At 35.4% G+C, this 15144-nt stretch overlaps 1 protein-coding gene and 1 non-coding gene across 2 annotated transcripts; one reads left to right on the top strand and one right to left on the bottom strand.

Annotated features, from left to right (window-relative positions):
- Window positions 1-5496: 5496 nt before the first annotated feature.
- On the bottom strand, window positions 5497-5569 carry TRNAF-GAA (transfer RNA phenylalanine (anticodon GAA)). The gene has a single exon. It is a non-coding gene; the product is annotated as a tRNA-Phe (tRNA).
- Window positions 5570-6418: 849 nt separating this feature from the next.
- On the top strand, window positions 6419-8934 carry LOC130985937 (uncharacterized). The gene is made up of 9 exons (XM_057909124.1): window positions 6419-6654; window positions 6738-7007; window positions 7081-7164; window positions 7569-7682; window positions 7754-7838; window positions 7925-8048; window positions 8152-8309; window positions 8387-8485; window positions 8577-8934. Exons 3-8 carry the CDS (start codon window positions 7158-7160, stop codon window positions 8445-8447), a joined length of 549 nt encoding a protein of 182 aa, XP_057765107.1. The 5' UTR covers window positions 6419-6654; window positions 6738-7007; window positions 7081-7157; the 3' UTR covers window positions 8448-8485; window positions 8577-8934.
- The last annotated feature ends 6210 nt before the right edge of the window (window positions 8935-15144 follow it).

Genomic DNA, 15144 nt, shown 5'->3' with positions numbered 1-15144 from the left:
TCGGAGAAAAGACCGCTACAGTATCTGCAAGGTTCTTCACCATAAGGGGTGATCTTTGTAAGCACAGCTGCCCACCAGAAATCACTCGCGTCAGTGTAGAGGACCAAGTCATCCTCGTCTTGTGGTATTGAAAGTTTCGGGAGATTTTTGCAAATTTCTTTCAACTTTTTTATACCCTCTCGATGTTCCTCCTTCCATATGAATGGAACATCTTTCTTCAGTAATGGACTGAAGACCTTTCTATGTTCCGCAAGGTTTTTGATGAACATCCCTGCGAAGTTGACAACTCCGAGAAAGCTTTGGAGCTGTTTTTTCTCCTTGAGATCCTCCGGAAATCCCTGGACTTTTTCCACAATATGATCTTGTAGAATTATCCCCGATTCATCGATCTCTATCCCCAGAAACTCCATTTTCTGAGTGGCTATGACTGCCTTCTTTTCAGACAGAACAAGTCCTTCTTGTTGACAAACATCCGCAAAGATCTCCAGATGCCTGACATGTTCATGAATGTTTTTTGATGCAATGAGGATGTCATCAATATAAACAAACATAAACGCAGAATAATCTTTGAAGAGATTATCCATTTTCCTTTGGAATATCTGAGGCGCGTTGGCTAACCCCATTGGCATGACATTCCAGACATAATGTCCTTGTGGAGTTGAGAAGGCTGTGAACTTCTTACTTCCTTCCTCCATGCGAATCTGGTAGAAACCTGACTTGCAATCGAACTTTGAGAATACCCTTGCACTTCTGATGCAGTTAATTAGGTGTTCTCTGCTTGGGATGAAATATCCGTCAAACTCAAGAATGTCATTAATCCCTTTGTAATTAATAACCAATCTTGGCTTTCCTCGCTTGATCTCCCCATGATTTCTTACCAGAAATCCAGGACTGCTGTAGGGTGATCTTCCATCTTCGATAAGTTTTAAATCAAGATGCTCCTTGATTATACTCATCATATCCTGTTGATCTTGAGGGTTCATCAGGATAGGCTTGTATCTTACGAACTCATGCTCCTTTCCAGTTTTGACTTTCAAGGTTGCTCTGAGCTGGTTCTTGTCCCACCATGCCAAAGGATTCTCATGGTAACACTTCTGAATCCTTCTTTTGACGTCAGCAATGGACACCTGTTCATCTTCCTTGATATCTTTGTGTGATATCAGGGATACTTTGAGGATTTGAGTTTCTTCCTCAGAGAGATTTGGGAATCCCTCAGTTCTGCATTTGAGCAAAACTTCTCCGAATCTCCTTTGATCCTTCATTTGAGGTCTCCGGAGTCTGCCATCATCACCACGCTTGCTGCGAAATTTGATTGGCATTGAACGATGAAAAGCTCCTTGGAGCCTTTGCACAATGATTTTGTGGTCACAATTGGTTGTGAACACAAGCCTCCTGGCCTCATTGTCTTGTATAAATCTCTTGAAGCTTTGCAGAAAATTATTTCCCAATAATATATCCGCTCCGGTATCATGGAAATAAATTGGTGGAGTCTTGACCTTGTACCAAGGTGTTTGTCCTGCTCCGCCGATCAATATTTCCGTTTGCTTTACTCCTTTTGATAGGAGCAAAATCTTTTTGGAGAAATCCCTTCCTGCAATTCGAGGTAGATCTTCTTCCACTTCTGCTGGAAAGACTCCTCGTTTTGCTGTACAGATTCCTGCTCCTGAATCCACATAAGCAGCAAAATATTCTGCTTTGTATTTCTCGTATAACATCCCAATAGAGATGTATATCGAGAATGGACTTGTCATTGGATCATCAATCTTTGGCGTCCGATTGTGATCTCCATTCCTCCTGATTTCCATGACCATGGCTTATATTTGTCAAGAAAATCTCGTCCTAAAATCAGGACGTCTGCTTCCTGCCCAGCTTGGCCATCGGTTTGAATTTCAAAACCTCCAACCTCCAGAGTTCCGATGTATCGGTTATCCCCTGGATTCGCCAGATAATACAACGAGCTACAAGGAAATTTGTTTTCCCTGTTTGTTGTATCAAATCTTGTGGAAACCTGTCTCCATCCTTCGGGACATTTAATCTTGACTCTCATGTCCGGAGCTGGTGTTTCCTGTATCGCCTTTCTCTCATATGATTGAGAGAAACTCCTTGTAATAGGCCCTGAAGTTAGCCTATTTCCTTGGAATGATAGCCTCGGTGCTCCAAGTCTGAGACTTTGAGTATGGCTAAGCACCGTTTTGTCTCCAATATCGATGTCGATTTCTCCGATCTGAGGAATCTCCACTCGGTTTGGTTTGACTGCCTTGGCTACCTCCTTGAATATTTCTGGAATTTCAATGAACTCTTTTCCCAGAAATAATTCTGTGTGATGGGAATTTGATAAGGCATACGAGACTTGATAAGTCAGTGAGTATGGCCTATTCCCTTCTGTCAACAGCTCCTTCTTTTTGTAGTCCTGATAGAGGGTCAGGGCTCTGCTGAAGGATGAATCCTGTAGATTATAAGCGATCTGTGGATAGAACTCGGTTATAATCGTCTTGGCATAGAGATTGCCTGAAAAGGCTCCCAGAACTGATGCTCTAGTATCTCTGATTCTTTTGTCGCAAAGTGCGACATCAATTGGTTGGTCTGTCCCTGGGGAGAGGGATGATTTAATTACCAACTGAATTGCTCCAATATGAATCCATTTCATCGTACTTGCGACTTCTGGCTTCATCTTCTTAAGATCCTGCCTAATATCTTCAGCAGGAACCAGCTGGATCTCCACCTGATTACTTGTAATCTCCATCGGAAGCGCCATTTCTCGGTTTGTGACCCCAAAATAGACATGATGCTTCCTCTTGGATGGAATCAAGCTATTAAAAACTCGATTCAATCTCCCATTGGAAAACCCTTGGTATGTTTGTACCTCTCCGGTTTCCCTATTGAGTTTCTTCACGAGCTTTTTCACCACTTCTTCCTGTGGAATCAGAAAATGGCTAGTGAATTCATTCTGATCCTCCTTCTGTATGTGGTGGACCTCGTGCTCCTCTTTAGTCTGACTCGTTTCCGGTTGATCCATCGGTCATCTCCGAATCCTCAGAACTAAAGATTTCTTCTTGCTCATATATACTCTCATCAGAGGATATATCTTCAAACTGATACACGGGTATCAATTTCTGGTAGAAGATAGCGTCTTCGATATCCGGAGTGGATTCGAATCTTCTCATCTCCCTTTTCTCATTATCTGGGCAATTGGTTGAAATATGCCCCTTTGCACCGCACGTCCAGCAGTTGCAATCTTTAAAACTTTCATTTGATTTGGCCTGAGTACGCCTGAAAGTTTTCCTCGCCGGGATTCTCTTTTGGTTTGAGAATCGGTTTCTTGATGGTCCGCTCCGCTGGCCTGATTTGTAGGAGCGTGCCTTCTGTCTGGTCCACATAGTTCTTGGCTTCCAAGAACTTCTTCTGGACTTTCTTTCATAGGGTTGATACATATGTTTCTTTCTGCTCCTCCTTTGATATAGCAGTTCAGCACCAATTTCTGTTGGAAGATCAATGTTGTCGCATATCAATGGAGATTTCTTGTTGAGCCTCCTCAATTTCTTGAGATTTCTCAGGTCCGCCGCCTTCTGGCACCATTCGGACAGCTTTTTGTGCACATAAGACATCCTTCTTGAAGCACTATCAAGAGGATATTCTCCTGGTGACACATACTCGTTGATGAGCATCTCCCTCCATGGACTTGGGAATTTTGTGAAAAAGAGGTCCTTGGCGGTCTGATCATCAACTACCCCCATGTGAACATATAGGGTATACAGGCGTAGAAATTCATCCAGAGCTTTTGGCTCTAGCACCACTAATCTTAGATTGTAGAGAGCCTGATGATATTTCTTGCGTTTCTCCTCTGCGGATCCTTCGAAAAAACCCATTCCCAAGAAATGGATTTTAATCTGTTTAGTAGCCTCCTTAATGATGTCATAAGGTTTCGAGCTAGTAAACAGTTCTTCCCTTGCTTTGTTGTCAATTTTCTCCCAGTATTGTTTGGCCATTCCTGCCAAACTGGCTTCGAAAATTTTGGCAAACTCTTTTTTATCGTACTCAATTGTGGTGACTACGATATTTAATGATGAAGCCCATTCGTCGATCAGATCCTCCCAATCTTTGAAGCTAGCTTCGTCAATGTTGAGAATCAATCCATAGGGATGGATTGGTTCAAGTGTGGCCTTTCCTACAGGAGTGTCCCGCATCTGTGGCCTGCGTCTTTTGGTTCGTTGGTAATGGCTGGCATCATCTGAAGCCCCACCCCGTTTTGACGAACTTTCTTCTTGAGGCTCGGTTTTGGGAACCTCATCTTCTTGGTTCATCTTTAGATCAACCATATTGAGGTTAGCAAAGGATTCTGCTAACTCCTGTAGATCTTCTAATCCGATTCGGTCAAGGCTATTCATGATATTTGCCTTTCATGATTCGGATTATATCCTCTGGCTGCAACTCCTTGGGTGTTGCATCGAATATAGGGGAATTCGTCGGGTCGTTGGACCATGGCTTCCGAATTTTTCCGGAACATGGTTTTCGCCTTTCGATCTCCTCCATTTTTCTCTGGATATCACGCAAGAGGGTTAATATTTCCTCTTGTTTGAGTGATATTCTGCTCAGCTCCATCGGTAGATCATATAGCTTGACGCCATAATATTCCACCGTCTTTTGGATCTCCCGCAAGTTGACGTTGTCGGAAGAACTTGGCTCGATCTTTTGGTAGCCTGGAAAAGCTACTCCCGCCTTGTCTTTGGGTTCCATCAATCGTGGGACTGATGGGCCTCCTCCATGGTTCGTTCAATCGCCGTTCTGGTTGCGGCGAGTCCCATGAGATTCTCATGGTAGAATTGGATACTCGTGATAATATCACGAATATTCTCGACATCTTCTCCTCGTCGTAGGTTGGTAACGAGGGCTCGATTGTTCCAGTTGAGTCCGTCAAGTAGACGGGTAGTTTCACTCTCCACATATTGTAGAGAATTCCTGTATGGTACACATCTCGGACACTCGTCCGGATCCATATTTTTCAGTGGAGTCTCCTCCCACATGGGTTAATAAACAAAATAAGTTAAAAATTATATAATTCCTCTATAAAAACCCGCTCTGATACCATTTTGAACTAGGATCTTTAATACTGTTATTTGCTTGAAAGTACGTGGCGTTGTCTCACAGTCCAGACCCAGTTTACCGAAGTAACCTATCGGGCACGAGGAAAGTTTCCAACCGATATACCATTCAAGCCTCAATTTTAATGCATATAATGAATTAAAGAGAATTCTTGGACATAGCAAAACAAATGGTGGAAATAGCTGAGGGCAAAATTGTCCAAAGTGGGTACATTTTGTATATTTTAAAATAGGTGGGTACATTTTAGGTTTTATCTATGGAAAAGGGTATTTTCAACCATTAACCCAAGAAAAAAAAACATATTTAAAATTAAAATAAAAGTTACAATTGCAGTATTTTTTTTTAAAAAAAAACAAGGAAAGAGAAAAATAGAATAATGAAAAAACTGAGAAAAATTGCGGTGAGCGTGGATCGAACACGCGACCTTCAGATCTTCAGTCTGACGCTCTCCCAACTGAGCTATCCCCGCTATGTTTTTATTTTATAAATTTATTCGAATAATAAGTAAATTTGGTTAAATAAAGTAATAAGCCATCTGCTGAAATAGAAATTTTATTAAAAAGAAAAAGAAAAAAAGAGAGACCAGATACAAAGGAAGCAAGCACCAAAAAAAATTGCACCAAATAGAAATAAGCCATCTATGTATCTATACTATATTAAAAGAGGCAAAAAAAAAATTGCACCAAAAAACGCACACACAATTGCTTGCAACAATTTTTCATTTAATGCCGAATTACACAAACATATTCAGCCGCTCATTCATGTGCATTTAATGCTTCCAGTTAATCACTGTTGGTTTTTTTTGTTACATCATCATTTTGTGTTGCAGATTTATTTATTGAATTATTTCATGCTGAAGATTTATTAAGTTATGAAAATTTATTGAGCCCCAAAAATCATTTAATGTTCAAGATTTAGTATATCCAATTAAATACATCTTTTATGCAATGTAAAGAATACAGAATAAAGAATAAAGAGTAAATAATATAATCAATCATAAAATAATATAAATAAGTAAAAAAATATAGTATAAATAATTAAATAATATTAATGAATAATAAAAAATTAATATAAATAATAAATGTAAATTAGTGAAAACAAGAAATGAAGAAGTAATTCAAGTGTAATATCAGTTTCCAAATTTCCAAAAAAAATAAAATCAGAAGTAATATCGTCTGTACAAATGAATTAATGTTGCAGATTTTGGAAATCTTTGACTTCCGCAAATTGTGGAACCTATTTTATGTTTTGATGTATAGAAACAATATAGAAACAATAGAAACATGTGTTTGAGCCGCCAGAATGTTACTTCACTACTTTTGTTCACTAAGTCACATTTTCTTCCTTTAATATGGAAGTGGATGATTATTATAATAAGAAAAATAACAAAAATGATCTCTGTTATAGGCGCCTTTGGTGTGTTCAGTCAAAGATCTGCATCCTTCTATTACAACATCAGCAATCAAAGTTAGGGTGGTGCGTGCATATGGAGTACCATTTAATGGGAATTCAAAGGATCTGATGAGCTTTGAATGCATACTGCAAGACCAAGAGGTTTGTTAAAATAGAAAATGTAGACATACCTTTTATTTTGTATCCAAATGCAGAGCCTAATGTGGTATGTGTTTACTGTGCAGGGTGTTAAGATTCATGTTTCTTTTGCACGAAACCTGGTGAACAGTGTAGCTTCAAAAATCAAAGAAGGCCACTATTATGTGTTTCACAAATTCTACATAAGGCCTAACCATATGCGTTTCAAAACCACAGATCATGAATCTCGCATAATAATGAAACAAAAGAGCCAGATCTGTCAAATTGAAGCTGTTGATTTTCCAACTGATATGTTTTCTTTCAAAACATTTGCTAAAATTGCAGGAATAGAAGTGTTGTAGATGCAACACTTTTTGGTAAGCATTTTTATTTTTGAGAAATATGAAGTGTACTGTCAAGTGCATTTATTTTATTCATTTATTATTGCAGAGTGATTGGTGTTATTGTAGAGAGTGGTGGTGTGGTGAACCAACCAAATTCTAAGATGTTGGAGTTGAAAATTGAGGATGAAAAGTAATGCTTACTGTTTTGTACTCCCTCCGTCCCACTCCAATAGGTTCATTTTCCATTTTAGGTTGTCCCACTTCAATAGGCCCAGTCTTAATATAGAAATGTTTAGGGCTTTATTAAGTAACAATAAGGGAGTACTATTTAGTCTTTTCATAAGGAAGTACTACTAAAAGGTTAATTTTTGGTGGACCACACACCATTTAACTACCAAAAAGTGAGTTTCTTAATCTTCGTGCCGAAAAGAAATGAGCCTATTGGCCTGGGACGGAGGGAGTAATATTTATGTCTGATTCAGTTCTGCAGGAAGTGCATGAAGATTTATTTAAGATGAATGCTTACTTTTTTATGTTGTGGAAGTACATGAAGATTTATTTAAGTTTTTAATTGTTTTTGCGGCCATGATTCAGTTGTGTGTACTTTGTGGGAAGAGTATGTTGATGAATTTCTAAGTCAAGTTGATCCAAATGTGAAACAAATCACAGTGGTACTGATTCAGTTCTGCAGGGCCAATTTATACAAGGGTAATGTTGCATGTTATATATGTTATTAGCTTGGATATGCATAGTTTATGATATTTTCTTTGGTTATGTAGGGGAGATAAGAATCTCCACTTCTTACAATGTTTCAAAGGTTCTACTAAACAAAGACACCAAAGAAATGAATGAATTCAGGCAGAGGTAAACAAAAGAGTTGTGGTTTTCATGAATTAGTTTATAGTATAGTTAATAACTGTAGAACTTATTATTTATATTTTATGTTTCAGGATTTTTGGAAACATTCGATTCTTTGAAACTATGAACATAACTTTCAACCATGAGCCCAAGCGGATGATTGATGAGACTGAAAATTTGGAGGTCAAGTCTATTGAAGATGTGTTTTGTTTAGAGGTATCCTTTGTCAAAATCTAAATGTTTTGAATTTGTTGAAATTGGATATGTATGAATTAACAATTAAAAGGCCTATAGTTACTATCTTTTTTGTGATAATCAGGACGGCTGCTATTGGATATGTGCAAAAGTGGATCATATCGAAGCGATTGGTGAATGGTGGTACATGGCGTGCAAGTGTTGTGCGAAAAAGGTTGAGAAAGTTGACAACAAATTCTACTGCGATCGTTGCAACAAGTTTGATGGGATGGCCAACAAGAGGTGAAATTTTAGAATGATATTTACAGAATTAAGAGTTCTTCAACATTTGATGATGGATTATTGTTTGTATTTCACAGATTCATGTTGAGGGTAAATGTGGTTGATGCGAGTATAGCATTAATGCTACTATACTGTTAGGCAAAAGAGCTTGGGAAATCGAAGGTGCATCTGCCAAGGTATTACAATATTTGTAGATATGTTGTTTTTGTTTTTTGTTAATAGGATGAAGCAGGCTGAAATTTGAGGATGTGTTTTTGTGTATATTAGCCTGGAGAAAGTTGCAACATTCCAAGGGAGATTCAGGACAAGCTTCTTCATAAGATGATCTTATTTAAGGTGCTTTTGAGGAATGATGCTGATTTTAGGTTTGATCTGCCCTATACTATCAACAAGATCCGTATGAAGCCTGAAATTGTAGAGAAGCATGTTGTTGTTGCTGTTGAAAGTCCGAAGGATTCTACCAAATCATTGTCGGATATTTCATTTAATCCCACTACTACATTTCTATTTTAAATTTTGAATTTTTCATTCAAATTTAAATTATATATTATATTGTTAACATAAAAATAATATCGCAAATATATATAAATTTAAATATTATATTTATGTATGCAATTACATAAAAATAAATTTATTGGGCTCCACACTAGAGATATAGTATAACATTAATATATTAAATCATATTTAACTAATATATATAAATATGTTTTTGGGACGCGAGAGTAGATTTATTATTATATAATATCAGTATATATCATTCTAATTATATATGATCACATTTATGGAGATAAAAATATTAATTAATATTGAATTTGCTTAGAATTGAAAATGTATAGCTGTATTTTTATACGTATATTTATATATTTCAATAGAAAAATATTTAAACTCTGCAAAACTTAAAGTGTATATAACTATTAAGATATTAAAGTGTGCTTAAAAAAAGAGATTACAATGTTCTTTTTGGAAGGAGTCAGACTCACCGATTGTTGAAGCCGATCGAGGTTTCTGGAGCGGAACAGTTGGTGCCTGAGTGTCGTGATGAAGAAGTTGCAGATTTTTATGGAAGTTTACCAAGTGTTTTTTGCAAATAGAACATGTCTTTTCATCTTCCTTTAGTTGGTGGCTTCATTTAATGTACTTTGATTTGTCATTTTTTTTTTCAATTTGAGTGTAAATATAATTTATGTTACTTTGGTTGAAAAAAGAAATTCAAGTGGAGATTGAAGTGCAAAGCATTAATTTTAATTTTGCTTATCAATTTTATTTTCGTGAAAAAAAATGACTACAAAGAATTAAGTTTTACATTTGTCTGAAATAAAGTCAATTATAGAACTTTGATTAAATATTTTGATGGTTATTATTATTATTATTATTATTATTATTATTATTATTATTATTATTATTATTATTATTATTATTATTATTATTATTATTTATGTAATCTATTTATTTAATTTAACCACAAAAATAAAGATAGATGAAAGATGAATTTAAATTTGATGTCTGCATTTTGAGCCCCGCAAATTGTACTGCGATCAATGATGAAATTTCAGCCATTGCAAAGATAAACAGAAAGGAAGATATTGGTTGAGGTGAATTAAAGATAAACTAGTGTATTACCCGTCGAAATTCGACGGGTACATATTTTTTGTAATTTATATATTTTATGTTATTCTTATGATAATTATATAAAATAATTTTTTATGTAAATTATTTATATAATTAATTAAATTAAATTAAATTAGTAATACATTTTAAATTATATTAATCTCAACAACTTTTAGCAATTAAATTATTAATTTTGTTGAGATCATAAAAATACTCATTAGTTTTCATATGAAATTTTATAAAAAGTTAACGCATAAGAAAAAAAAAAGAGTAGAAATACATATAAATTTGACATAGGTATGATGGCGGATTGATTTGTTGCATTTATTGTTACAAGATTTATTAATTTTGTTCAATTTTTTTTTTTTTTTTTGCCTTTTGACCATAATTTTATATGGAGTTTGAAAAATCATAATTGAATTGTGAGTATCATATAATTCCGAACTTCTAAAAGCATAACTAATTATGAAAATAATCTCGCCTGATATTTAAAAGACCATAATTGATTTATCGAACATCGTATCATTTGGAGTTTTAAGACCAACCAAGTTGTGGGCATCATCTCGTCGCAAACTTGACAGATCATCTCTAACTTCTGAGCATTATCTTGTCTGAAACTTGAAAGAGAATCATCTCGTCTAAAACTTGAAAGAGCATCATCTCGTCCGAAGTTTTGAGCATAATCTCATCTAGAGTTTGAGAGAGCATTATCAAATATGAAATTATATTCGACCATGACTCCAATTGTCAACTATCTAACAAACATAACTCTAACAATTTAGATATTTTATTTATATATGTAATTTTATTAGTTCAAACTCTAGAGAGAAAGGAAAGAGAAGATATCTTAAAGCAGCAAAAGAGAGAGCGTGTGCTTTATTTCATCGTAGGTATTTATAGGCATTACAGTCGGGGTAAAGTAGTAAATTCTTTTGGTCATCTATTCCGCATGCTCGCCATTAAACTAATTAAGGTTATTATTAGATTATAACTTGTCAGGTCGTTGTCCCCTAATTACAGAGCTGGATTCTGTCCTCATCATCCCGCTCTGTCTAGTAGCTCTGGATTTCCTTCCTTGGGGCAGACTTTTACTCTTTGGCTCCGCTCTGCTAAATAGCTCCGCCTTCTGGCGAATTGTCTCTGACGTGTGGCTCCGCGCTCTGGCTCCAATAGCTTAGCTCTGACTCTGGATCTGGCGATTTGGCTCTGGCTCTGACTCTAACGACTTAGCTCTGACTCTGGATCTGACGACTTGGCTCTGGCTCTGGCTCTGACTTTAATGACTTAGCTCTGGCATCTCTGCTCTGGCAGCTCTGCTCTGGCAACTTGGCTCTGGCCCTCTGGAAGCTCTGGCTCTGGCAGCTTTGCTCTGGAAGCTCTGCTCTGGCAACTCTGCTCTGGAAGCTTTGCTTTGGCATCTCTGCTCTGGTTAGCTCTGGCTCTGGCATCTCTGCTCTGGCTAGCTTTGGCTCTGGCAGCTCAACTCAGCGGTGACTCGGCAGCGGACGAACCGCCAGCTCAGCGGCGACTATTTTGCCGGAGTTTAGAAGAAGGAACGGCAACAGATTATAGGAAAAAGAAATCTTAGGGCTCTTGTATTAATTGCTTCGAATGGATAATTCTCATGGGTTTAAGAAGTGGAATCAGAATCGAACTAATTAAGGAATGGAAGAGGGAGTTGGAGATGAGGCGGAGCAACGCCGCCCTTAGGACGGTGGCGACGCCTGAATTTAGAGGGAGAGAGAGGCGGGCAGTTTAAGGGGGGAATTAGGGCTCAATTTGAGTGTGCAATCGACTTTAGAGAGAGAAAATGATTGAGAGAAGAGAGAGACAATGAAGGGGGAGACGACGCCGACCTGATTCAGGGACGGCGGCGATGGGGTGAGGAAAATGGAGGCGTGAGGAAGATGGAGGCCTGACTTTTGTTTTAAAAGTGAGAATGTGAATATATAAATTGGATTCTCAAATGCCACGTTGCAGATTGAGATTGAAAAGAAAGAATTTGAGGCCTGCCACGTAGGCTAAGGCCTAATCGTATTATAGAATAGATATTATTATTATTATTATTATTATTATTATTATTATTATTATTATTATTATTATTATTATTATTATTATTATTATTATTGTTGTTGTTGTTGTTGTTGTTGTTGTTGTTGTTGTTGTTGTTGTTGTTGTTGTAGTAATGGACGAACAGAAGCAAATAAAGTTTGCAGAAATGAAAAATATATTTTTCTTCCCTATATAAATAAAATGTATGGATTTATTTTATAAAAATAAAAATAAAATTTTAATTATTTTGATAGACATATAATAAGATTTTGTTTTAAAGTAATCAGTTTATAGAATTTGTGCCTTATTATGCAAACATGTAAATCAATGACCGGACCCGTTTATAATTTACATATACGTGCATGTCTCAATTCAAAATTAATTTCATTGAAAATTAAGAAAATAAATATTATATATATATAATATAATATAATATAATATATTGCAACATATACATATAATATGTACGCTATTGAGAAATATAAAATTAATAACAAATATACATCTAATCACTAACATTCAATTAAAATAATTTATCGTATATAGATTATAATTTTTCTTATCAGACATGTAAATCTAATTTTTATCTAGAAAAAATAAATAATAAAATTTATTAATTTAGATTATATGTAATGTTAATATTATATATATATTATTAATTATATTTATTTTGATTAATGAATCTTTATATAGAATGTAATAGTTAATTAATTAATAAATGGTGAAGATTATATATGGTAAATTTTGAAATGGTGAGATTTTAGATATGCCACATAGGTTAAGGCTTAATCCTATTATTATCTCTTTTTTTTAAAACATAAACATAAGTTCAAATTGTTGAAAAAGATGATAAAAATGACCCATACCTTTGTAATGGGTTTTGGAAACGATTTTACTTTTTGGATGGGCCTTTTAGTTGAGTGGCATGGGCTTAAAAATATTATGGGCTGACATTTGAGAAGACAATATGCTCTACTGGGCTTATACTATTTTATGTCCAATTATATATTTTGATCGAACAACATACTGTCTATAACTGTAGATGAATATTTAATTTATATATTTGCTTATTACTATATAATACAATGTTGGATATTAGTGTACAATTTTTTTTATCACATAATATGACATATGTTATATAATATCGACTATATAATAGCAACTATCATTTTGTAATATGTTATTTTCGTGTAGGCTGTATTTAAAGGGTCTTTGATTGGACTTTTGTCAAAGACTTCAAATGACCTTATAAGCTTCTAAATAACTTATAAGTTATTTAGTATTTAGAGGTTGTATCACTGAGATTAGCTGTATTATAAAAAATTAAAATACTAATCTCAGTATATTTTACTTTCCGTGCGTAGCACGGGTGCCACACTAGTTTAGGTTAAAGTTCGAATTCTGGATCATCATTTATATATCCTCATTCCTCACGAGTTGGGGAAAAGAATTATTGAATTTTGTATATAACAATCTTATAGGTACCCCTCTTTATCATCAAGATCATATATCATAACAAAAAAAAGAATCGGTTTTTCTCTTAAAAGATCGAAGACAATCTTAAAAAATCTTCGATTTTTCTGGAGCAAACTTTTTTGTTTTTGATAATTGAAATTTTTATTTACGTACGAGGAGTGCAACCCAAAAACAAGATACATAGTTACTATCGGGAGCAAACTTTAAAGTTAAAGTAATAGAAGAATTGTGATAATTAATATAGATTAACCGAGCTTATGATTCTAAAAAATTGCTTTCGATTGAGAGACAATTCTTAATTTGTGTATTTTGTTAGACTATATATATGTATGTACGTTGACAATTCGGATTCCCAATTACAGCATATAGGATAATGAAATAACATTTGGATGATTGTGTGCAATACAAAAGTCAACTAGTTATTTGGTGCATGGCTTTTGCCTAATTTTATGGATGTGAATTTAGTGGGATTCTAAAATGAAACAAGTCAAATGACCATAATGAAGATTGAAAATCAATTTTTGGCCCCAAATCTTAAAACATCAAAATATGGCCATTAATTAGGTGGTATGCCTAATTTGTCCTTTTTACTCGGTCGCTGGGGTGATTGCGCAACCGCTGGATGATTGCGCGACCGCTGGAAGCTTATGGGTGAGTTGCGCGCTCGCGGGGAAAAGCCAGCGCCCGCTGCGCGTATGGCACTTATGGTACTAATAGTGTCATAAGTGCCATACGCATCATTTTATTACTTGGTTTTATTTTGGATTTTTGTTGGCACTTATGGTACTATTAGTGTCATAAGTGCCAAAAGAACCATTTTAAACACTTCCCCGTAGGGTTTAGATGTTCCATTTAGGGTTTAGATGATCCATTTATGATTTCTTGATTCTATTACTATTGTTTCTGTTGCACGTATGACACTTATGACACTATTAGTGCCATAAGTGCCAAAAGGACCATTTTACTTGGTTTTATTTTGGATTTTCGTTGGCACTTTTGGCACTGCCATAAGTGCCAATGGAAATCCAAAATAAAACCAACGTAAAATCTTGGCACTAATAGTGCCATAAGTGCCTAACCCGACCCGACACGCGACCTGCGTGCCTGATCCTACCCGGTCCGCCTCATTAAGGGTAAAAACGTCCAAATCAATAAAAATGACTAAATTTTATATTTTTTCAATGTGTGACCATAAATTGTGTTTTATGCTTCATTTTGGCTACTTCAAAATTTTACTCTTCTAAAATCATACAAGAAATTAATTAATAAGATTATTTAGAAGATAGCAATGCATATTCTCGGCCAATGTACATCTATTTAAATTAAACGATTATACTCCCTCCGTCCGCCAAGATTATGTCACAATTACTATATCGGGCGTCCGCCAAGATTATGTCACTTTCCTTTTATGGCAATGGTCCCACCATCCTCTTTAATATTTTATCCTTACTAACACTCTTTATTTATAAAAAAAACCACTCAAAATTCAATCTCAATCACTCATCTCATAAAGTGGTGGGACCCTTTCTCCACTACATCAAAATCATCACCAATTTTATTAAATCTCGTGCCCAAGCAAATTGCCATAATCTTGGCGGACGGAGGGAGTATTAATTACTATTGTGATTAAATTAGATATATATACTTCAACTAGCACTTGGCAAAGTTATTGGAGATTTAAAACTCCTATGCAATTTAA

The sequence above is a fragment of the Salvia miltiorrhiza genome, chromosome 5 (assembly GCF_028751815.1).
Source record: "Salvia miltiorrhiza cultivar Shanhuang (shh) chromosome 5, IMPLAD_Smil_shh, whole genome shotgun sequence".
NCBI lineage: Eukaryota > Viridiplantae > Streptophyta > Magnoliopsida > Lamiales > Lamiaceae > Salvia > Salvia miltiorrhiza.
This window is presented reverse-complemented; position numbering and strand designations above follow the sequence as displayed.

Bases quoted from the DNA above. Each gene is read 5' to 3' on its own strand.
- LOC130985937 (XM_057909124.1), top strand. The intron at 7,683-7,753 runs GTAATGTTGCAT...TTGGTTATGTAG, and splicing joins CAGGGCCAATTTATACAAGG to GGGAGATAAGAATCTCCACT. The intron at 8,049-8,151 runs GTATCCTTTGTC...TGTGATAATCAG, and splicing joins AAGATGTGTTTTGTTTAGAG to GACGGCTGCTATTGGATATG.